The 24775-nt window shown below is 54.9% G+C and overlaps 1 protein-coding gene across 1 annotated transcript in view; it reads left to right on the forward strand.

Moving 5' to 3' along the window:
* The first annotated feature begins 585 nt into the window (after positions 1–585).
* The window catches only part of MYT1 (myelin transcription factor 1), a 142772-nt gene continuing 118582 nt past the window's right edge, over positions 586–24775 (forward strand). The window contains exons 1-3 of the mRNA XM_077157179.1: positions 586–809; positions 15174–15274; positions 23943–23997. Of these exons, the coding sequence (XP_077013294.1) occupies positions 23943–23997 (55 nt within the window). The 5' untranslated portion in view covers positions 586–809; positions 15174–15274. The remainder of the gene's footprint in view (positions 810–15173; positions 15275–23942; positions 23998–24775) is intronic.

Here is a 24775-nt window from a genome sequence, read left to right on the forward strand (position 1 = left end):
TCCTGATCTATACTTTGTGTGTCTTTTTTGTTGCCCGTGGCCTTTTACACACTTAACAAAAATACATACCTACTGAAGTCACAGCACTTGAATATTCAGATGAGCCAACATGTAATGCTGCCGGTTCATCAGGGAAATAACTTCTCCGCGGCATGTTCCCAGCCACCAATAAATATTGTGAAGCACTTGTGCTGCGCTCACCGGGCATCTGCCGTTCTGGGCGGCTGCTATTAGGAATTATTGGACTGTACCACTGGCGGAGGAAGCCGAGGGGGGTGAGGATGGCGATTGCAACCTTCTTTGCCCTTTTGTGTGTTTTGCATAAAAGAACCCCCAATCATACTGCATATAAATTATGAATCCGTACGGGCAAACGCAGGCACCGCCTGTCGGCTAGGCTGAGAACAGGGAGGTCAGGCTTCCGCGGGCCGGGTGCCGCTCGCTCCCCAAGTCAGCAGATCCATCTTTTTGATGCTCTACTGTAAATTTATTTCACCTCGGAGAGTAAACAGATATATTGGAGCCCCGAGGGTTCATGGGTAGCGTATTTACAAAGGAGCCTCCTCGCCAGCCGGTGCCGCGGCGCTAATGAGAGCGGTCATTAAGTAAATGAGACGTCGCCGGAGCTGGCTTAGGAGTTCGCATACTGACGGGAGAAGAGACTTAATTGAAACCCGCACACGGTCGTCCCCACATGTGACCGCTGCGAGGGCAGCTGCTCCCCGCGCAGCCCGCACCCCATGTAAATTTCATGATTGCTTTTCCGTGATGTCATTCTGAAAGTCGTCAGACAATAGCTGTGGGGAAAGGTAAGTCAATATTATGTTCTTTCGCTGACAAAGGCAGAAGCCAGCGCCCGGCTTTTCACCTTGGACCGGCCGGGGAGAGAGCGCCCGGCAGCGCCTCAGACGGAGGCTTCCCCGGCAGGCAGAGAGGGGCTGGGGCTGCTCCGGGAGTGCGGGGGCACCAGCTTTCTCCTCAGTGCGCGGCCCTGCTTCCCTCCCCTGCCCTGCCCCTCCCCGCGTGCTCTCGGCCTCCGTGAGATTCTCGCGGACATGTTCTGTGTCTGACAGAAGACGTTCAGCTGAGAAAGGCCGGTACCGAGGCGGGAAACTTTGTGGGTGTTTCTGGATGAGGAAGAGCAGATGCGTCCGTGGCCGTGGGGCGACGGCTGCACGCGGGGACAGCCGGCTGGGCTCGGGCCTTTACTCGCGCGGCTGACCTGCACACGGGCGTTTTACCTGTTTCACCTGTTTCCAAACTTAGGGGACCACGTCTGATGCGTGTCGGCAGGATAGGGGCGCTGGTTGGACCCTCGGCGGATGCTCTCAGCTCCTTTTCATCTTCTGTGACTGTGGGGTCGAGTCTGGGCTCCTGTGGTGTTGATGTCACTGCGTTCTCACATTGGAAATGAGAAATCAGGGTTTGCTGAGAAGTACATCCGAGCCGTTTTTCGGGACCAGCGTGCCCCAGGCCATGGGCGTCATGTCCTCAGTCACTTCTGCGGGCAGCTAGGTGCTGGGCAGCCTGAGGTCCCCACCCGCCGCTGCCCCCAGGGCTTGTCTTGTTGGGCAGTGCTGGGCAACGGTGAGGACTGCAGCTGGCATTTTTTTTGCGGGGGGGGGGGGGGAAGTTTCTCCCTGGGGGTTTAATGAGATCCTGGAGGAACTTGAGGCCACGACTTGAGGGGCAGACCTGGACAGCTGGTGGGAGGCAGGCAGGCAGCTGGGCAAGGTGCTGCACATGGATGCCTCCCTCCCAAGACTCTGGCTGAACCCGCCCTGACTGCTCTCTGGCCCGGAGGGGGCTGAGCGACCCTCACCAGCTGCTGGGTCCCAGGACCCACACTTGGGGGGCCCTGCCCTGGGCTCCCTGGCCGTGTGGCCGGCTAATTAATGGTAAACAAAAGGGCAGGAGGGCAGACTCCAGCGTCCTGGCCCCTCCCCACCTCCCCCCTGCCCCCCCCAATGCCCCTCTGGTTGTGCAGAGGAGGCCATATCAGAGACTGTTTTCTTGTAGCCTCAAGAATTCTTCTGCTCCATGTCCTTAGAATGTCCCCCAGCCCTGGGCACTGTGCAGGCCACTCGAACCAGCAGGGGTCCCTTTGTGGGATGCTCTTTAATCCCAAAGCTGGGCAGGAGCCACAGAGACTTGGACAGAGAGGCCTTTCCATCCTGGCCTCCTTGGACCCTGAAGCTCAGATGCCATGTTTAGCATAGCCAGGGGCATGGCCCACGGCTCAGAACCAGGCTCCTGGGCCTCAAGGAAGGTTCTGGAAAGGCAGGAGTCACTCATCGCCCCAAATGCCTCCAGTGCCCCAGGGAGGAGGGCTGCCTCCAAGGTGACCCTGCTCAGTGGACAGAGGTCACGGCAGTTACACAATCGCTCTGTCCCAAGATCACATTGGCATTTATGAGGTCCAGCTGAAGGGGTTCAGGAGACAGCTGAGGGGGTGGAGTGGGGATGCTGGCTCCAGGCAGCCGACGTGCAGCAGAGGCTGGCCTAGGTGGGGAGGTAGGGACCAGCTGTGGTGTGTCAGGAGTGGTGGGCGCCTCCTTGGGACTGCCCAGAGCACTCCCTACTCCCAAGCTCTGTTGACCTCCTCCTTCCTGGGGGGTCACTAAATGTGCAGATGAGGACATGCTGGCCTGTGTGGTGGGAGCACGTGGGGCAGGGAAGGATTGAGGCCATGCTGCCGATGCTGGTGTCTGCAAAACTGGAGTTTGCTGTACAGCCCAGCTCCTCCTCCCACGGCTGCTTTGAAAGAGGGAGCCATGGGGGCTTACCCGCCCCTGGGCAGCGAGGACGGGAGGGCTGGCTTCCCAAGGGAGAAGCCAGCTGGGCAGCGGGAGGTGGACTGGCCTGGGGTCGCCTGAGCTTGGCCCTGAGGTTTGTATTTGACTGCGGTGCCGTGGAAGGACACGGTGTTGCCCGTGGCCGGGCTGCCATCCTCAGCCTAAAGCCTCACTGATGTGCCCTTTCCTTGTGAACTTGCTCGTGAATAAACCAGAAGCTTGTTGTCTACAGATGTCATTTTAACGGGATTTTTGTGGCATTTACAGGAAAATGGTCTTTGAGAAGCAGCATCATTAGGAGGTTAATCAGCTCCCAACGTGCTCCGTTTCCCAGAAGAAAAGAGAGTGCTGCCCACAGGCGCTGCTCCCAGGGGCTTCCCCTCCCCGAGCCCCAGGGCTGCCGAGGGCCACTCCACCTGGCCTTGTCCCTCCCCCTCCCACAGGCCTGCAGAGGAGTTTGGGGGGGGGGGGAGTGTAGAACATGCTATTTGTGGCCTCAGCCATGTCCCGAGGCTCTCGGCATATTTTCTGTCTTTAATGGATGGCCAAGTTCCACCAAATGTCACTTAAAAAACTCAAAACAAAAATGAGAGAAAGGCATTCTCACCTAAATTAGAATGTTTAAAATTTCAGGTTCTCACCAAACCTACTTCAGAGAGAACAGACTAGTGTGTCAGAGCATCACTGCAGTCTCCCCTTTCTCCCTTTCATTTTCATGGACACCTGGTGCAGGCCTGGCCCCATCAGCTCAGCCACGAGCCTGCCCTTGGCTTGTGGGAAGCCGGGCTTTACTCACCATCCCAGCTCTCTCTCATTTTTAAATCTGCACTTGAAAAAAAAAAGCAATGTTATTTTCACCAGATGGAAAGGAAAGGAAGTCAGAGGGAAGGTTAATCCCCCGGAGGCACCTGCAATGGCCATTTAGCTTGGAGAAGGACGAGGCTTTCCAGCATGGTGGGATGCCTGTGGTCGCGGCGTCTGGGGCTCCCTCAGGAATAGGGTGTCAAGGAGCTGTCGGGAGCGTGCTGGCCAGGCTGGGAGCTCCATTCAGGCCCCTGCCTGGGCCTGGGTCGCTGGAGGGCGGTACCCTCTGGAGGAGGGGCAAGAGTGCGGGTCAGAGGTGGCCGGGGGTGGCTTTGCTTCTGGGTGACAGGGCGGGTGGATGTGCCATGCGGCCTCAGCTGCCCGCAAACGAGCCAGCCAGGGCCCCTCGCCTCATGCTTGGCTTCTCACATGATGGTTTCAATTTGGTTGAAGGGCTCTGGCAGAGCTACTGTGTCCTCTCCTCGTCTCCATCTTGTCTCCTGGAAAATTCCCATTCTCCGGCCACATGGCGGGAGGGTGTGCACGGGCAGGGTCTCTCGGACACAGCCCTGCCCTCACAGCATGGCCTCGGGACCTCCACGGAGCCCCCACTCTGCCTGGTGGTGGGCTCTTGGCCTCTGAGTTCTCCTTGCTGGGTGGGGGCCTGGCGTTGTGGGTGGGTGAGCCCTGGCCCACAGACAGCAGCAGCAGAGGCCGGGCAGGGTTGGTAGCGGCCCTCCCCACGTGCACGCGGCCCCCCACCCATGAGGCTGGTGGGTTCTCAGGGTAGGACTTCTCTGGTGGCCCCTGACCTGAGGTGCGGCAGCCCTCACTGGGGGCCTGGCCTTGGGGTTCATCCAACGTGGACATGCTGCTGGGCACCCCAGAGCCCAGGGCTTGAACGGCCGGTCAGTGGTCAACCACCAGTGGCATGGTCGGCTTGAGTGCTGGAGTTTCCAGTTCTCACACATCGACTTTACCAAAGTTTTCTTTGGGCAAAAACAGGGCCTTGAAATTGGGAACCCAGAAATTACCGACAGGGAACCTGGAGTGGCCAGGCTGAGAGCGCGAGGAAGCCCAGTCTCAGACCGACGCGCTCGCTCTGCTGCTGGATAGTGAAAGCTCAGGGCTTCTGGGCGCAAGGCCAGCACCCATGGCCTGGCCTGCCCCAGTGTGACCTCCGTCTGCCACCCCCACCCCATCCCTCCACTTCCCCAGCTCCCCCCCCCCAACCTCCTGGTCACCGGCTGTTCTTTCCTATCCCACAGGCCCCCAGCTGCTGGCCTGGGGACACTGGCAAGGCTGCCCCTGCTGGGGTTTCACGGCTTTGATGTAATATCAGGTGGAAGAAAAAACTACGTCAACGCTTAGTTGAAGAATTTTCAGTTTTGATTTTTCCACCCTCATTTGCCTCTTGAAGTCGTTTCTGCCTCTGCTAAACCAAGGCTACGTCCATCCACAGAGACACAGAATCCAAACTGAAGCAGCGCCTCTTTTCGTTTTTGTGGTTTAACTTGGTTTCGTCTAAGTGGTTCAGGTCCTTGTGTGGCCTTGTTGTGCCTGGCTCCAGTCCTGCACCCTCCCGGTACACTCTCCGTGAGCATTTACCCTGCTGTGAGCCCCGGGCCTCTCGTGCATCCACACGGGGTGCTGTGAGGTGGTTTCCCCTTCCACCCCCCAACCCCCACCCCGACAAGAAACCCTCCGAATTTTTTTTTTTTTTTTTTTTTTATAAAATGACACAAATGCTTTTGCTGGCCTCAGAATTTTTAAGAGTGTGAAGCACCGGGGCTGGAGAGTCCGTGGAGATGCCAGGGGCCCGTGGCTGTGCTGGCCTGCAGGGAAGGGGGTGCGACCTCTGGTTTCTGGGTGGTGTCCAGAGACCTTGTCCACCTGCCCCCATGGAGTGCACGGTCAGCGGCTGAACCCCATGACTCCTCGGCCCACGCCCCCCTCACCTCCGAATCCGAATCCGATTGCTAGTCCGGAGTCCTACAGGGGCTTACCCAAGGGCTATGGCCTGCTGTCGTGGCTGGGCCCCGCCCAGCGCTTCTAGCCCCTCCTGTGGGCGCCCCGCTCGCTGCCCAGGTCACTGAACCCTCTGCTGCTCCCCAAAATTCAGTTCGGGTTTGGTGCTCAGAATGGGTACCCTGACAAGGAGACGTGTGCCTCTGATCTTTGTTACCCCTCTCTCCCCAAGTCTCTGGGCCTATAAGGGACAGTGGTAGGGTGTGGGTGTTGTGGGGACAGACAGTGGCCACCCCCACCTGCTGCCCCTCCAGACGCTTGTCCTTGGGGCTCCTCTTGGGCTGCTCTTCTGCCTGCTCTGCCTCTATTTGGCTTTGGCTCCTGGGTTGGAAGGACTGGGGTGTTGTCAGCAGCCCACGAGTACTGGGCCAGGGCAGAGGGCGCCTGCCCTGTCCCTTCACTGGCTTTGGCTGGATCTAGTCCTGCAGGTGCATCTCCAAAGGTTGTTTGAAGCCACCAGGGCCGCCTCCCACTCCCCTTACCCCTCAGAACTGTTGCCTGGTTTGTCCAGGCCCCAGCCAGTTTCGGGGTGCACCAGCCAACAGGTGGCCGGGGGACAGGTGGACAGGTGGATAGGAGACAGGTGGACAGGCAGCCAGGGGCCAGGGGCCAGGTGGATAGGGGACAGATGGACAGGCAGCCAGGGAACAGGGGACGAGCATCCAGGCAGCTGCAGGGAGGCCTGGCGGTGCATTGTGAAAAGCCATGCTCTCAGGGATGTGGTAGGGAAGCAGAGGGCGCTGCAGTGAGCCTTAAGCAGGGTGTGGGGTGCACCCGCTCTCTCCGGCCCCGCCTGCAGCCCCCGCCTGTCCTGTTGCCCTCTGCAGGGGGTTCTCGGGCACCCCCAGATTGTGCCCCCGTGACAGGTGCCGCTGGGACCTGCGATTCAGTTTGGAAAGTCGTTATTACTGCGAGCAGTTTAGCCATTGTTTTTGCAGTGTTGGTGAGGTTAAAAGGAATAATAATAATAATATAAAAAAGCCTCAGCCCCAGCAGCCGCCTGCAACATGCTATTTGCATGTTTAAGGAAACACTTCTTTGAGACAGGCTGGGTGAAAGGTCACTATTTGCATATAAATGAAAGGAAAGAGGGTGACGGGGAAGTTCCATCTCTATCATTTTCTCAGCAGCGAGCTTCGATCAGGGATATGGCAGGGCTGGGCTCCAAATAATGAGAGAAACGCGCAGAGTGCAGCACTGTGGACGCTCCCCCCACCCTGCCACCCGCTCCTCTCATTTTCACCTAAACTCAGCAAAAGCAGGTCTGCTCCACTCAGCAGGTCTTCATTTTACTTTTCTCTAAATTCCAGCTGAAAAAGAGCAAAACGTGCCCTCATTTCCCTCTTGGCCCTGCTTGTTATTCCTACCAAAGTCCTTCCATAGGGGGGCCCTCGCTGGAGAGAGGGGGTTGCACTGTGCCCAGTGGCAGGGGTTGGGGCAAGAGGGAAGGGTGAGGTGAGAGGTGAGAGGTGAGGATAGGGGTGAGAGACGAAAGGTGAAGGGTGAGGGTGTGGAGTGAGGGTTGAGAGGTTAGGGTGTGGGATGAAGGGTGAGAGGTGAAGGGTGAGAGGTGGGGGTGATTGGTGGGGGTGAGAGTTGAGGGGTGAGAGATGAGGGATGAGAGGTAAGGGGTGAGAGGTGAATAGTTAGGGTGTGGAGGGAAGGAAAGTGGTTATGGTGTGGGGTGAAGGGTGAGAGGTAAAGGGTGAGAGGTGAAGGGTGAGAGGCAGGGGGTGAAAAGTAAGTAGTGAGGATAAGGGGTGAGGGATGAGGGTGTGGGGTAAGAGTTGAGAGGTTAGGGTGAGAGGTGAGGGTGAGGGTGGGGGTGAAGGGTGAGAGGTGAGGCTAGAAATGAGAGTGTGGGGTGAGAGGTTAGGGGTGAGAGGTGAAGGTGTGGGGTGAGAGGTGAAGGTGTGGGGTGAGAGGTGAGGGGTGAGAGGTTAGAGTGAGGGTGATTGTTGGAGTGAGGCTGAGGGTGGGAGGTGGGTGTACCTTCCGGCTCTGGGCAGTTACAGGCTGGCAAGGGGATGGGGTCTGGCCTGCCCCTCTGCTGCCCCACTGCTGGATGCAAATGGGCTGGGCTGGGAGGGGCTTTCCTGGGGTGTCAGGGAGCGGGAAGGGGGCTGAGTGCCTTCTTCCCATCTTGCAGAGCCCTCACCAGCCACTCCCCATGCCTGCCTGTTATTCTTAGAAATGTGTTTGAAAACGATTGCAAACTTGCAGAAAAGCTGCAGGGATGGGTCAGAACCACCCCAGAGCCATTGACGAGTTGGTGGCCAGCGTGGGGTCCCGGGCAGGCCGAGGTCAGCATGTGGGGCTTGGAACTGCAGAGTTGTCCTGTTCTGCCTCGACTGTCGGTTGGCTTGTGCCTGCTGCTGGCTGGATCCACGATCCCTGTGGGCAGCAGTCTCGGTCAGCATCTCCTCTGAGGCTCGAGGGATCCCTGGTGCGATGGAGTCCCCAGGCTGGCCCACATGGTCGCCTTGCAGACGCCCTGGTCACCCTAGAGCCTGACCTGTCAGCGAGGGTGTGGGTGTGCACACATGCTCACATCTGTGCTTATTCTTCTACCACGAGGACTGTGGTGGGACCGATCCCAGTGCTGCTCCACGTGGATCTCCAGAACTCCCCCTTCCCAATGCAACTGCCAATGCAACTGCCAATGCAACTCCCGATGCAACTGCACGAAGCCTCTTCCTGTGCCTCCGAGGAGCTGCCGTGGCTGCACGGTCACCCTCCCTGCCCCAGCTCCCCACCCCACTGCGTGCTGACCTCTGCCGGCCCTGGTGCACAAGAGCCCCCTCCCCATCCCTACACGCCCTCCCACAGACATCCCCGCCTGAATCCCAGCGCAGGGTCAGGGTGCCCCATCTGCAGAGGCCGGGGCTGCGTCCCCACGTGTTTGGGGCTGTCTGGGGCAGCCGGACGCGGTGGTCCTCAGGCTGGACTGGAATCGAGTGCTCACCCCTTGTGCTGGGGAACCACAGGCCGTGCCGGGCCTGTCCCCTGGACGCTGTGAGAAGCATCCCTGCAATGGTTGGCTTGAATGCAGGGCAGGCTGCTTCCTCTGTGTGTGCACTTCGTGGGCCTTTTGTGTAAGAAAAAAATTTCCTTTAGTCCTGAAAAATAATTTTATATTATTTGATTATATTCCTTCTCTCCAATTTTCTTGATTCTCTCTGGAACTCCCAAATTGATGTCAGGTCCTCCCCTTTTCTCAGTTTTTTCTCCTTATTTTCTGTCTCTTTATCTTTTTGCTCACTTTTTGAGAAGATTTCTTCACTTCTGTCTCCCACCTCTTCTATTGTATTTTTCAATTTGGTTCATGTTTTACTTCCAGATTGGGAAGTCAGACAGCGGTGTCCCATGCTCCAAATCCACTCTCCTGTCACCTCCCCAGCTCCATCCAGTCCCCTGGTCCTGGCTTTGCCCCTCCCCTCCAGGCCATCTTCTATGCAGGGAGTGGGCTGTGCATCCCCAAACGTCTGTCCACTCATCCGGTGCAGGCTCCTGCTGTCCCAGAGCTCCCTGGGCCAAGGCTGGTCAGGATGGTGGACTTCTGGGCGCCAAGGGCCTTTGCCCAGGGCCTCCCCACTTGGCTGCTGGGGCCCATGGGCTGGGTGCACGGGGGCTTTCCAATGTTTCTGGCCTAACCTTTCTCCCTCCCTGCTGGGTGTTCTCTTCAATCTGGCCAGCTATGGGGGCAGTGGACACAGCAAACCCTGGCCACTGTGTGCCTTCAGGGTGGGGGCCTTTCCTCGAGGCAGGAAATGATTTCCAGAGGGGAGCATCTGCCAGGCGGTTCCCCACGGCTGCACCAAGCACACCGAGACTTCTAGTGGACGGCCCTGGTGTTGGTGCTGCGGCCGCACTCAGGTCACTCTGGGCCTGGCTGGCCTTCCCATCGGTGGCCAGAGCTGAGGCTAGAGGTCTCCCTAGTTGCCCTGGCAGGAGCCAGCACCCCTGAGATTGTGACCATGTGGGCGCCCCCACATGTGCTGTTGAGTTCTTTTTAAAGACAGCTTTTTAGGGATATAATTTACACATTGTAACATTCCCCCATTTGAAGTGCACAGTTTGGCGGTTTTTAATTTATTTATTGTGCTTTTATCATGACAATTTAACTTTCGCACATTTTTGTCACACCAGGAAGAAGCCCCATAACTGAAAGTGGTCATTCTCCGTCGGTACATTGCCCACCCCCGCCCCAAGCCTTAGGCAGCTACTAATCTACTCTCTGTCTCGACGGATTTGCCTATTATGGACATTTCATATAAATGGAATTACACAATATATGGCTTTTTGTTTCTGGCTTCGTTTTTTTAGCATCATGTCGCAGGGTTCATCTGTGTTGTGGCATGTATCAGAACTTCATTCCTTCTTAAAGCTGAATAATGTTCCGTTGTACAGATAGAACACATTTTATTTATCCACTTATCAGTTGTTGAACATTTGGGTTGTTTTCACTTTTTAGCTAGTATGAATAAAGCTGCTGTGCACAGTTGTGCACAAGTCTGTGTGGGGACATGTGTTTTCATTTTTCTTGATATGCATCTATGAATGGATGTTTTGGGTCATACAATAACTCTATGTTTAAATTTTAAAGAACTGTTTAAATTGGCATCCAAAGTGCTTGAGCCATTTTACTTTTCTACCCACAGTTTATTAGAAGTCCAATTTTTCCACGTCCCAACTGATACTTGTTATTGTCTGCTTATTGTTTTTGTTTTTTTTTCTTAATGTCCATCCTGGTTGTGTGAAGTGGTATCTCACTGTGGTTTTGAATCACATTACGCTAAAGACTGATGATGTTGAACACCTTGTCACGTGTTTTTTGGCCATCTGTGTAACTTCTTTGGAGAAATGCCTGTTCAAATCCTTTGCCCATTTTTTTTTTTTTTTTGCCCATTTTTAATTGTGTTACTTTTTTTCTTCTTATTGAGTTCTAAGAGTTTTTAATTCTGTATTCTGGATACAAATCCCTTATTAGATATGTCATTCCCAAACATTTTCTCTCCATCCTTTCACTGTCTTGATGGTGTGGTTTGAAGTACAAAAACTTTAAATTTTGATGAAGTTCAATATATCATTTTTTTCTGTTATCACTTGCGCTTTTGAAATCATTGCTTAACACAAAGGAAGATTTTCCCCTATGTTTTCTTCTAAGAGTTTTAGCTCTTACAGTTAGATCTATGGTTCACTGTGAGTTAATTTTGAGGTATGGGGTGAGATAGGAGTCCAACTTCATTGTTTTCCATGTGGATATCCAGTTGTCCCAACATCATTTGTTGAAAAGCCTATTCTTTCTCCATGAATTGTCTTAGTGCTTTTGTTGAAAATCAACTGGCCATAGATGTGTGTTTTTATTTTTGGACCTCTAGTTCTACTCACTGGTTTATATGTCTGTCCTTATGCTAGCACCACACTGTTTTGACTACTATAGCTTTGTAGCAAGTTTTGAGATGAGGCAGTGTGAGTTCTTTAGTTTTGTTCTTCCTTGTTAAAATGTTTTTGGCTATTGTGAATTCCTTGAATTTCCTTAGAAATTTTAGAATCAGCTTGTTGAATTTTGCAGCAAAAGCAGTTGGGAGTTTGATAGGGATTACATTCGTCTAAGTAGTGTTAGACCATAAACAGACTCTAAGTCTGTTTGAATCTCATTTCTATCACCCCAAGTTTCAGTCACTTTTCTACTTTCTGCACAGTCTCTCTGCTTCTATCAGGGTACACCTCTTAACCCTTTGATGCTCCAGCCACTGCCATGTACTGTGCACACAAGGCCACAGTGCTCTGCCTCACTCAAGGCACAATGTAAATGTGCCTCTCTGGGGTGGGATCGGTGGTAGCTCTTTCCATACCCATGTCTCTCTGTGATGCTCACATTGTATCAACTATTTCCCAACTTAAGGGAGTGTGTTGATAATTTTGATTTGCAGCCTGTTGTCACACATATCCCTCCTAAAAATTCCAGTACATCCTTTGAGGGAGCCGCACCTCTCCTTTCCATTGTTCCAAGTGCAACACACAAATCTAAGGCCTGGAGATGATGGTTTGGACTGGTATGACCACAACTTGGTATCTTTTCATTCATTCATTCATTCATTCATTCATCAACAAAGAGCTACTGGGTAGCATGACAGGCCTGGCCTTAGGCTGGACTTCGGTGGTGATGATACATGAATGATCCATGAGCTTTGTCTCCAAGGAGCTCATGGTCAGTGGAGGCAGTGACTGTGCCATGGACCATGATGGACAACACTTGACCAGAGAATGGTCATGCATGTGCACATGCAGCACACGCACAGTGCACACACATGCACACATATGAACCAGAGAACGACCATGCACGTACACATGCAGCACAGCCACGTGCACACACACATGCACACATAGTGCAAATGCACACGTGCACACACACACTTCATTGGCTCCCACCAAAAGAGCTCACTACCCAACTGTCCACCAGCATCTGTACCAAGTATTGGAAGGAGTGAGGTACCCGGTCCAGAGAGGGGTGGCTCAGCCGAGAGAGACCACACCTCCTGTTGGGGCTGGGACAGGGAGAGGACAGCTTCCTGTTCCATGGAGATGGCAGGGAGACACCCCAACTGACTGTGAGGGCACGGGAAAGCTGAGAGGTGACCACTCCCACGACGACTGCCCTCCTTTCCCATGCTGGGAGTGGGGGGCTACTAACAGCCTCTGGCCTCAAAGCCAGCCTTGGTCACCAGAGATGCAAACTCCAAGGCTACTCTGGGAGCGTTTGCTTTTCCATCACCCCTCCTGGCCCTTCTTAGCCTTGCTGACATTTGCTTTTTATTTGAGGAGGGGGATGTAGCCCACCATAGCACAGTCTTGTGTTGTGGAATGCCAGAGCCCATGGAGGACCCTCACTCCCAGCAAGGGCTCTAGGTAGCCCAGGCACATACAGCTCTCCCCTCAGGGCCTCTGCAGCGGCCTGACTCCAGGGGTGACCTGAGCTCTGTGTGGACTGAGTGTCCTGTGCCTGCCGTACCAGCTGGGAGTGGTCGGCTGGCTCACTTCATGGCTGGCTCATGAGGCCAGGGCTCCTCTGTGCGGCCAGTGGGCTGGGCCGGAGGGGTGAGGCTCAGTGTCTGGCGCCCCATGAGCTGCCAGGGATCTCGGGAACAGTGAAGAATGATAGCTGCTGACAGTCCAAGACAGTCCAATGTGTGGACCCGACTGTGGACCTAGGATGGTCCTCCCTGTGCATGGCCCCAGGACAATCCTCCTTACGTGTGACCCCAAGAAATTCATCCCTATGCGTGACCCCAGGACAGTCGTCCCTACTCATGACCCTGGGATGGTCCTTCCAACATGTGGGCTCAGGATGGTCGTTCCTATGCGTGACCCCTGGATGGTTCTCCCAATGCGTGCACCCAGGACCGTCTTCCTTACGTGTGACCCCCAAGACGATCCTCCCTACACTTGACCTCAGGACCATCCTCCCCACGCGTGGGCTCGAGTGGGACCCCAGGATAGTCGCACCTACGCATGACCCTGGGACAGTTCTCCCTACGCGTGACCCTAAGATGATCCTCCCTATGCATGGGCCCAAGCATGACCCTGGAATCGTCCTCCCTACGTGTAAGCCCAAGTGTGGCCGCCAGCTGATCCTCCCTACACGTGAGCCCAAGCGTGACCCTGGGATGGTCCTCCCCATGCATGGACCCGAGCATGACTCCAGGATGGTCCTCCCTATGTGTAGACCCAGGTGTGGCCGCCATGTGTTCCTGGCTCACTAGTCGGAACTGCAGTTTGCTGCCATGAAATTCCCATAGAAGGAGTGGATCAGGTGCAGGTCGTGCTCTCCTACGTGATCCTACCTGTGTGCTGTGTGCCAGGACAGCTGCCAAGCATGCCAAGAGAAGCTGCTGCATGGCTGTGGGCAGTGTTGCCTGCAGTGGGCGTTTCTCAGGCCCTGGTGTGTGGCCAGCACATGTGGGCCCTGGGGCTGAGGCCAGAGCTGCCCTGGCACCAAGGAGTTTGGGGAGGGGGGAGGGTCCCGGGCATTTCTTCCCGGACGCCCCCACCTGCCAGTTGCACCCGATAGCAGGTGTGGGAGAGGCGCTCCTGGGGGCAGCCACAGTCCTGCCATGGATGAGTTTCTTCCCAGCTGCTAACTCCAGGCACCTGCAAACCCCCACCTGTCATCCCAGCTTGTGACAGGATGTGCAGGAAGCAAAGCCCAGCTGCTCCGTGGCCTGGACACACCTTAGCTGCAGTCCATCACCATTGAGGCCACTGCACACCCGCGTGTCACCAATGTGACCAGCATGACTCCTGCTTACTCATGTTTGGACTCGCCCAAGTCCGCTCCACTATCCCTCCACCCCGTGGGGTGGGGCTCTCTGCTCCTTCCTCTCGTTAGCTGCTGTGGCATCTGTTCCGTGGGTTCAGATCTGATCACCCGGGGAAGTGCCCTGCCCCCACTCAGAGACACCTCCCACCTGCCCGGGGCCCATTTTACAGAGCTTTGCAGTTCTTGGGGGTTGCGTGCTCCCTTATTAGAGTGAGGGCAGAACTCTGGTTCCTTCAAGGCTCTCTCGGGGCTGGGCCACAGAAGGGAGGGGCACTGTGGGGTCTTGGGTCACGTGTCTGTGTGACAGCCCCTCCCAGTGTGCCCCCCACGGGCTCCAGAGAAAACAGCACTTGGGGATGCAGATCAAAATCGCCAAAGGAAAAAGCTGATGTGTGTGCCAGGGTTGTCTTCAGCAGAACTCAGAGCTCCCCAAGAAGAAGCAGAATGCAGGAATGCTCATTTCCTGTTTTATTGTTGGTTACTTAATGACCTTCTTTTGAAATGCCGCAGTTGTAGAAGGCTGGTTGCCATGGAAACATGGAGTGACGTGCAGGGACTAGGTACACAAGGCATTTCTTTGTCATGTCCAGCTGATGTGCTCAGCCTCTGCTTAGACATATGAATTTATGTGAGGAATTAAATATTAACTGGAGGCATTGCCCTGGAGAGAGGCAGGGCACAGGGGCAGGAAAAACACCGAGGACAAGGACAAAGCATCCTGTGGTCCTGGGGGGGCAAGCTTGGGGCCGGCGGGTGGCCTCAGGGGCCCGGGAGGAGTGCCCAGCAGTCTTTTTTGCATGTGCGTCTGCACTGTGAACTGTTCCGGGGCACTGAAGGACCTAGCTGTGATGTGAATGATTACTTATCAGTGAGCTCAATTTTAACTTTGGAGAGCTTAAATACCAAGTGTGCCCAAGGCAGGCTTCACCTGGACTTGCACCTGCCCCCTGGGGTTGAAAAGGCTGTTTGTGGGCATGGAGCTGGCAGGGTGGGTGCAGAGGCAGGTGAGGCGCTCAGAGTCTGGGAAAAGTGCCTGAGTTAGAGGGTGCTGTTTTCTGGTCCCAAGAACATGGGCTGCCGTCATTGCCTGCCCTTCTGGTGGACTCCAGAAAGGTGGACTGCGTAACTGGCACATACTCCTGCTTTCTCCACTTGAGCCAGCACAGCTGGTCAGCAGCCGTCTCGGTTTCTTTCTCTGACGCTGTATTTTTTTAAACCTTCAGAAAATGAGTTCCGGGGTGAGCTGCTGAGTCAAAGGTGGACACACGGAGACAGGACGAACAGCTGCAGAACCTCAAAAAACCTCCTGGGCAGGCACAGCAAGGTGAGGCGCTCGGAGGGTCTATGGCCCCTCCTGGGGCTCCGCCTGGCAAGCTGTCCATGCAAAATTCTTCTCAGCCCCTGGGCATGAAACACGGAGTCCAGATTTGGAGGCTGAATGGGAAATAAGGCTATGAATGCTCTGATCACTTTGACGCTAAAGGAAGAAATACAACTTTGAGTAAGATACCACTAAAATGTGGCAGCACACTCTTACATCCCCACCAGAGCCCTGCTTTGATCACAGCAGGCAGCACAGTGTACCCCAGGACCCCGTCCTCTGCTCACCCTGGGCTCTGAAAGGGTCCCTTTGGGTTCTGAAAGCAGACTTGGCTGGCAGAAGTGCATGTGGTCTGCTGATCTTGCTTTTTCCGATCTTCCTAAGTGGAGGCAGATGGTGTGCTCAGACCTGCTAGACCCACCAACGGTGAGTCCAGGTTCTCCAAGGCCAAGCTCCACTTCTAGACCCCTCCTCCCCTCGCTGTGGGTGAAGCCAGGCCCCGGGGATCCTGTGTCCCTTGGAGGTGGAAATAGAGGTGGATTCTGAGTGGGCCCTTCCTTGACATGTAGACGTGTTCTCTGTCCAGGGTCTGAGGTACAACCCCGGTAATAGCCACCGAGACCAGGGCTCCCATCTGAGGATAGAGAACACCCCCTTCTTTGAAGCAGGAACCTCATGTGAGGGTGCATTTTACTCTCAAAGCCCAACATTTTTCTTTTGAATCTGATGACTGAAATGTGCATTTTGGCTGTTTTGTAGCATCTACCTTGTTAAGCCCCTCCACCTGTATTTTTATTCCAGTAAGAGTAACAGTGTCCTGCTGAGCCTGTTGGAACCTGGGACAAAAAAGTATCACCTTTATTTTTTGGTTTTTAATTTAAATCAATCCTGTCTTTATTGGAAACTAATTGATACTTTTTCATCGCGGATTTTTTGTATTAATTTTGATTTTTACAAATGTTGCATTAAAATAGTGTGCATCTTGATATCTGAGTTTTTGGTTCCCTCTTAAACTTTGCACCAAGAAAGGTGCTTCTTTCACCTCACCCTAGTCCAGCTCTAAGGACCTAAAGGAGCTTCCTGGGCAGAAGCCACTTGGTCACCAGAGTCCCCTGGCAGGAGGCCAGTGGCTCTGGGGAGGTGTGCTGCAGCTTCTTGGAGCTAGGTCAGTGAAGGGCAAAGCTGCGGCCACTCCCAGGCCCAGCACGGTGCACTGTCAGGCTCTGGACCTGCTGTGGACGGCATGGGAGAGCTCAAGGCTCAGTCCCAGTGGACAAACCCACTGATTGTCTGGCAACATTGACACTGCCCTAGAGTCACTTTCCTGGTCCCAGCTTAAACAGGAATGGTACCTCTTCGGAATGAAGACGCTGGAGTTCAGAGAGAGTTGGGCAAGGGGAAGGCTATGTCCATGAAGGAGCTGATTTCCAGGAGACTCACCTGGCTTGGGCAGGGGTGCCTTTTGAGGGTCTTGGAGGATGCAGGGCACAGGAGTGGAAGGTGTGGAGGAAGCAGTGCCACCAGACCATGTGGCATCAGTGCCAGCCTTTGTCATCTTGGACCCAGACCTGGGAGGTGTTCACTGGTGCTGCTGGCCTCTGGTTTCAGCACCAGGCATGTGGACAGCGCAGGGTGATTTGTGGGCGGGTGTTCCAGGAAGTGGGTGGAGGTGAGTTTGGGCACATTCTAGGCAGTATGCAATAATATAACTCCTTAAAGTCCTTTTTGACTTTGAAGAATGAACTATTTGGGTGCTGCAGAATTATGGAACCAAAGAGAAGGTTGATGAAGGAATGGGGGTTCTGCTAGCCCAACTTCCTGCCACCCAGAGTGGATCCCCTGAAAGGCCAGATGGGCAGATGCTTTGGCATAAGGATGTATGGCTTTTCTGGCCGAACTCAATGTTTCTGCAAAACTGTGTGGGTGGAAATTCCATTTAGGTTGAAGTATTTAACAGATGGAAGCGGACATGGCTGCTTCAATGGGCATCTATTATAGAGCTATAATTTCTAATTTGAGGTTGGAGTGCGCCCCGATCCCATGCTGGATCTCATCTGAGACATGTGTTTAGTAAATAGCACATGGGAGGGGTCTGTCTACAAGCGAAGGGAGGTAGAAAATGACCGTGGGTTATTCAGCTGCAGGTAGGTCACACAGTGGGTGGGATGTCAGACACACAGTGGGACGTCTCCCAAAGAAGAGGTCAGGAACCAACACTGCAGGGAATCAGGGGGAGACTGATGGCTTTTGGGGGGCTGGAGAATGGAGAGCAGGATTTTTGCTAGGGTGTTCTGAGGTAGGAGAACTTCTACAACTTCCAAGTAGGAGCCTGCTCAGGGGGCAGGGACAGCCAGGCAGGCTGCAGCCAAAGGGATCACTGGAGTGCTGGGTGCAAGAAAAGTACCCAGATGCTGCATTTCAATTCTCAAGTGCAGGGCAGGAAACGGCCACTCTCCCTGCCCTCTCCTGCTGATGTCCCTCTTCCCTTCTCACCTCCCATGACTTCCCTGGGTCCTCGCCCCCCAGAGTCAGGCAATGCCCCCCCCTTCTTTTGAGTCTGCTCAGAGGAAAAGAGGTATACAAGAAGGTTGAATCTTCCACAGGGTCACTGGGAGCTGATGGATTTAAAATATTTCTTCAGTGTGTTCTAACTTCTCCAGCTTTGCCTATTGCAACATATATGTTGGAGAATAAAACACCAAAACACCAGCCTGCCTCCTTCTCTAGCTCAGAGCTGGTGACTGTCCTCAAAGGTCTCAGGAGGCCAGACCGCTGTCCTGGCTCCAGGTCCCCACACTCCTGTCTGTGCTTAGCCCCCTCTGACCCCCCCTTGCTACATTCCAGGATTTCCTTCCTTCCTTCCTTTGTCTGTCCGTGCATCCTTCTGTCCATCCTTAAATAGCATGTACTGAGCACACACATGCTTTTCAGACCCTGGCGGCACAGCAGCAAACATGTCCTGTAGCATGCTGCCTTCTCTTTGCAGGAGGGAGCACAGCAAGCATGTGTTTGCTTCAGATGGGGATGAGGCTGTGAGGCAAACAAGCAGAGGAGAGAGAGGTGGCTGGTTGGAGTGGGGGTTGGGGAGAAGGCGTTGGCCACCCGAGGATGCATCCAGCTCCTCCCTCCCTGACCACCCTCAGGTCAGCCCTACACACAGGGACCTGCCTCCCCTGTGCAACCCCTGCCCATCCCCAAGCCCCCCTCTGAGCTTCTCTTGGTCTCCAGCTCTTAGGGTTGATTGCCCTCCTCCAGGAAGCCATTTCCAACTACCCTGTTTCACACCCATCTCTCCCTTCCTTGAAATCCTTGGTTTATGCAATGTGCATGGCATTTATACGCTCGCTTGTGCTACTTCTGGATTTTTCTGTTTGGGAGACTTTCAGCTGCAAGTAACAGAATCCAAATAAGAAGACATAAGGAATGTTTATCCTGCCCTCTTACAAGGGATCCCTGTGGGCCGGGCTTGTCCCATGCCTATCCGTGGCCCCCACACTGCTGCCTGTCACAGGAGGACCCAGTTTGTCCCAGCCCCTTTTCTCTGTCTGGCCCTCTCGGCTGCATGTTTCTTCACCTGCAGCACCAGGAACCACTGCTTCAGCCACAGCTGAAGCCCACTGAGCGGCCTGGGACCCCCTCTAGGGATTGGGGTTTAGTCTGCCACCCAGCTGATGGCTGCCTCCTGTGGCAGGGTGGAGAGTGATTTGGCAACTTCGGCCACAGCTGCAGGGGGCCATGGGAGCCTCAGACCCCGTGGCTTTGCCTCACGATGGGTAGCAGCTCCGCCTGCATCCTCCCCAAGCCAGCTCCTCTCCGAGGCAGCATCCATGGCAGTGGCCATGATGTAGGCCCTCTCCTTGGTCCCTGGGTGGCCTCAGGGCCTCATGGCATGTGTAGGTGGGCTGGGGCTGGGCCCAAGGGCTCCTTGAGTCTGCTGGCTGTGTCCACTCTTCCCCTCACTGTGGCCCAGCCCAGGGGCAGGTGCTGGAGGTGGGCACAGTCTCCCAGGGCCCACCCCAGAGCTGTGTGTCGGCGGGGAGGCTGAGCATGTGTGGAGGCAGATGAGGCCCTGGAGTGAAGGATGTGTGAACCACGGTGCCAAGGCAAGGGTAAGAGCAGAGCCAGGCGGCTGAGGGTCTGCTCTCTGAACAGTCTTTGGCTGTCCCTGTGGAAGGGATGAGAAACGAGGTGGAGAGATGGGGGGCTCCTGGGCTCTGAAGGCCCTTGGAAGACCTAAGAGAAAAAGAGAGAGAGAAAGTGAATGAGGCAGAGACAGAAAGGTGAGCCAGGGGATGGCTCTGAGAGAGGGATGGGGGTGAGGGAGGGACTGGGGGGAAATGTGTGAGGGAAGGACTGGGGAGTGAGGGAGGGACTGCAGGGCAGGGCTCAGCTCAGAGTGGGGTGGGGAGGTGAGCAGCCTCAGTGTAAAGGGGAGGATGGTATGGGGCCTTTTGGGGCAGGTGAACAGGCTCCAGCCTGCCATACTGGGAAGTCAAGCCCGAGGCCACTGTCCCCATAAGAGACGAGAACCAAGAGTGTTGTGGCCATGCCTGACTCGCCAGTGCAACCTGAGCCCGGCCGGGCCAGGCCGCTTCAGGGCTACTCACTTCAGCTGCTGTCTCAGTCCCTAAATTTGTAAATGTCAAATTCAAGCAATTCAGTTTTTTTTTGCATGCACAGTCACCCAGCACAGCAGATGAGAACTCTGCCACTGAGCCACCGTGGCCCGCCCAAGCAACTCAGTTTTGTCTGTAATGCAAATGAGTTTTAAAAAATGGGCCACATCAGGGTGAGAATGGTGTATATTTTAAAATAACTTACATAATTAATTTAGACTTTACTAAAAAAGTACGGACAGACTGGGTGGACACGCCCTCTTGAGTGACCATTACTTTTATGTGTCCTAATAAAGCAGGTTAGAGGACTGATGAAGAGACCACTCTTTCTTGTGAAAAGATGGGGTGAAACATTGCATGTCGGCATTCATAAGCAGCTCTCCTCCCCTAGTTTTCATGTTTCCTATTAAGAATGAACTAATGAAATATTAGAATGAAGAAAAGGTTGAAGGAGAACAGGGAAGCTCTGAAACATGCTCTGGGTGACAGAATCAAGTTGATAATAAAAAACTAGACAGTACAGGCAGCTGGTTTGATTGGGATTGCTGGGTCCCACAGTGGGGGTGAAAGTGAAGTTGACCTGACCCTGCCTTAGCCTTGGCTATGACAAAGAGGCCTTTTTACCCTCCAGGCTAGAGGCCATTGTGATGTTTGCAACCTGTACAAAACCAGAGACCTGGTTGTTCTGTGCTGGACTAATGTAAGGGTTTTTGAAAAAGTAGAACAATGAAATATTGGGAAGCAACTCTTTGTCTTTCCATCAATAAACTGACCTTGGAGCTGCCACAGGGCCCACAAATATGGTGATTTGGTGCTGGGTGCATGGTGCTGGGTTCTGGGTACCAGGTGCCAGGTGCTGGGTGAGGGTGCTTAGTGCTTGGTTCTGGGTGCCAGATGGGTGCTGGGTACTGGGTGCTGGGTCCCAGGTTCTGGGTGCTGGGTATTGGTTCTGGGTGCCAGGTGCTGAGTAGAGGGTACTGGGTACTGATTCTGGGTGCTGGGTGCTGTCTGTGCTCTTGCCTGGGTCTGCCATGGGCAGCAGCTTTCCATCTGCAATGTGGGGCATGCCAATCTTGCAGTCATGAGGAGGACAGCAGAGAACCCATCTGTGAAGTGCTCTGAGCTCAACTGAGAAGGTAATGATGTAAACTGGCTGGCAGTGGTTTTTACAACTGTGCCCCCACTGTCCGATGTCTGCTCTGCCACCCAGTACTGCCAGTTTCAGTGCTCAGAAATCAAAGTCCCTGCTTCCTTGTTGGAGTTCAAGTCACTCAGCTCTTCACTAACTCATTCTGATATTAAAGAGCCTGGTATTTCCTCCCACAGAAGGCTTTTCCTCCTTTAGAAATGAAAGCTACATGCATGAAGGGAACCTCGTGCTCAGTGATTATCTGATGCAGATGAATTGCAAACAGAAAGGTGCTTGACAAAATGAATGCTGCAGCTGTTAGCTGTGCCTACGGGCAGCTCCAGGACACATCTCTGCAACCTCCCTGTTCTCTGCTTTTTGAATGATTTATCTGCAGGAAATCCAAATTGCCACAGCACATGTTAACCTAGCAGAATGCTTGCCTATTTCCTTGGGAAAAACTGGCCAAAAAAAAAAAAAGAAAAAAGAGTTGTAGATTGCGTTTCGGCTGAACATGAGGGGTTGGCAATTAGCCCTGCGGTGTGGCTTGTAGGGCAGGCACCTGCCAGCTCCCAGCTTGGTGCAGTGCATACTTGAAGGCTCGCACACACACAGTCAAGTCCCTTCCACACCTGCTCCTCTCTTAGTATGTGCACCTCGGTCTGCAGGGAATCTCCAGATCATAGGAATTGTCTTCTATTGATTGGGAGGTGAATCGGTGCACGGCTCGAGCTCCTGCTCTGCGCCCCGAGTTGACACGTTGTGTAAATTACTACAGGTTTTGATTTTTCATTCTTTTTTTTTTCTATTTTTTTATTAATTAAAAAAAATTAACTAACAACATTTAGAAATCATTCCATTCTACATATGCAATCAGTTGATTTTTCATTTTTAACAAATCACATAAATCACTGCATATTAGCGTGCGACTTGCGGGCCATATGCCACGTTCCATCTTCCTCGTTTGGGGAATTCCTTCTTTTCCCTGTGATACCCGGGCACTGCTGCCCTTCCTAGCCCCCTGGCTCTCCCGTTTCCCCCACAACCTTGTAAGGGGTTCTTGCCTGGCTGGGATATGTGCCATGGGAGAAGGAACACTGGGTGGCTGCTGATGGACCCTCCCCACTGCAGGGGCAGGGCTGAAGCACCGGCAGCACCCATTCCTGTGTGTGAACCCCCTGGCCTGTCGTATTTCCCCATTGTGTGTCCTGTCCCATGTGTGACCAACACCCCTCCCCCCCCCTGCTGAACACCCTGGCCTGCTGACCCCCACCATGCTCTAACACCTTCCCGCATGTGAACACCTCCCCCGTGTGTGACCCCTTGCATAGACCCCCCTGTGTGGACCCCCCTGCGTGGACCCCCTCTGTGAGCCCTCCTGTGTGGACCCCCCCTGCATGGACACCCTGACTGGACCCCCTGCATGGACCTCCCCTCTGTGGATGCCTCTCTGAGACCCCCATATGTGGACCCCCTTCTTTGGACCCCCCCCTCTGTGGGCCCCCCTTCGTGGACCCCCTGCATGGATGTCCCCTCTGTGGATCCCCTTCATGGACAACCCCTCTGTGGACCTCCTTCTGTGGATCCCCCTGTGTGGGTCCCCCTGCGTGGACCCCCCTGTGTTGACCCCCCTGTGTGGATCCCCTGTGTGAACCCTCCTCTGTGGATCCCCCTGCGTGGACACCCCTCTGTGGACCCCTTGTGTGGACCCCCTGTATAGACCCCTGTGTGGACCCCTTGGGGCTGGTACTCATCTGCCTGCCCCTCCCGTGGACAAGTGTGTCCCCAGCCAAGCCCCCCTCGGTCCTGCCTGCCCAGACACTGTACAGGGACGTGTAGCCACAATTTCTCGTTGTCCCCCAGCCTATCACACTCTTGGGGCTCCCCCCAGGCTCCCTGTGCCATGGCCGGCCAAGGGCAGGATGCTGTGTGGGCTCAGGTTGGCAGCCAGTGGGTCTGGGGTCTGGGCAGTGCTGGGCGCCTGTCCTGGCAGCATTGATGGGCCTGGCTGTCCCCTGAGACCACTGCCTGCCTTGGGGGCCACCACCGCACAGTGGCAGAGGCACACACCGATTTCCGTTAGTACAAGCAAGAGTGCAAAGTGTCCCATGGATACCTTTATACTGATCATGCATGTATTGATTTTGGATGTACTGGGTTAAATAAAATTTAGTATTACAATTAATTCTATCTGCCATGTGTAAACCTTTTCAATGTGGTGACTAGAGCAGCTAGGGCCCTGCGGTTGCCCCTCCAGGCCCCCGAGCTGCCGCCCACAGGTGTAGACATGAGTTGGACACTCCCTCCTGTTGGGGACGACATTGTCAGGGCCGCAGGTCCTCGCTGGACACAACTGCAGCACACCCAGGTTGCCTCCCCTGTGGCCTGGATGTCCCCTCTGTGGATCCCCTTCATGGACAACCCCTCTGTGGACCTCTTTCTGTGGATCCCCCTGTGTGGGTCCCCCTCTGTGAACCCCCTGCGTGGACCCCTCTGTGTTGACCCCCCTATGTGGATCCCCTTTGTGAATCCTCCTCTGTGGTCTCTGAAGCACTGAAGGCCTTGGGTGTTGGCTGCACATTGGGGCAGATGAAGCTGGCGGGTGGGGCCGCCTCCTCCTGCTGCCGTGGAGAGCCAGGTCTGTGTGCTGGGCCAGGGCCGCTGGGGCTGAGGTGGGGGGGGTGGGGGTGGGGGGCAGGGGGGACGCACTCCAGGTGGTGTGTAGACTGAGGAGCCCGGTTCTTTCTAGAAGCCAGCAGTCCCTCCTTCCTGCTGTGCCTGGCTGCAGCCCTCCTCCCGGCCTCTGAGTTTGTTCCTTGTCATTCTGGGGCCATAGATTCCCCTTGGTGAGGGAACCCAGGGACCCTGTCCTTATGGGGAGATGCCGCGAATTCCCCCTTGACATCCAGCTGTTTTCTACTTGCAGATGAGCTTGGAGAGTGAGGACAAGCGAGCTCGCACACGGTCCAAGGCTGCCCGAGGTGAGTGCAGTGCTGTTCATTAGCTGACAAGTCGCGCCCTCATGTTTTTGCTCAGGAGCACAGATCCCACAGTGAAGGCTCGAGTCCCACGCACTGCTCCCCAGCAGGTGCTGGGGTCACGGGAACCAATGCAGCCTTATGCCTTCTACTGCTCTCATCCTTTGGCACCGAGAGCCTGCAGGCTGGCTTGAGCAGGGCCTGAGTCTGTTCCCCGCCCAAGGGCTCTTCCTGGATGCCTGCTGGACAGGTGGCATGTCGGGACAGACCCGCAGTTCGGGGTGGGGAAGTGGCTTCTGTATTCTAACCCTACTGTGCTTTCCCTGTTCCCTTCTTCCTCCAGGGCCCAGAGGCCACAGGAGCTGACTCAGGTAAGACGGTTTCTGGGGGGTGGGGGCCTGTGTGCGCAGCCCTCCTGGATTGGCACAAATGCCCCCTGTGCCCTCTTCCTTCCTGACTTTCCCCTGGGCCCCCCGTGTGTGTCCCAGACCCTGACCTGACACAGAGGGGCTTAGACTGCCTCCCCAGCCCCGAAATGACCAGTGCGCAGCGTTGGGGGGCTGAGATGAGCCATGGCCTGGCACCAGGGGCTCCCGCTGGCGATAGGAGGTCCCCAAGTCCAGGCAGAGTCTTGTGGCCTCATAATGAAGGAGCAGCCTGAGAGCAGTTCTTCGTGCCTGGAGGCTGGGCTGGGGGGCGAGGAGATGGGGGCTGGGGGCTGCGGCGCCCACCTTTACCTGTGGGCTCTGGTCTGTGGCCCAGAGGGGGCTCAGAAATGGGT

The sequence above is a fragment of the Tamandua tetradactyla genome, chromosome 1, assembly GCF_023851605.1.
Source record: "Tamandua tetradactyla isolate mTamTet1 chromosome 1, mTamTet1.pri, whole genome shotgun sequence".
NCBI classification, from domain to species: Eukaryota; Metazoa; Chordata; class Mammalia; order Pilosa; family Myrmecophagidae; genus Tamandua; species Tamandua tetradactyla.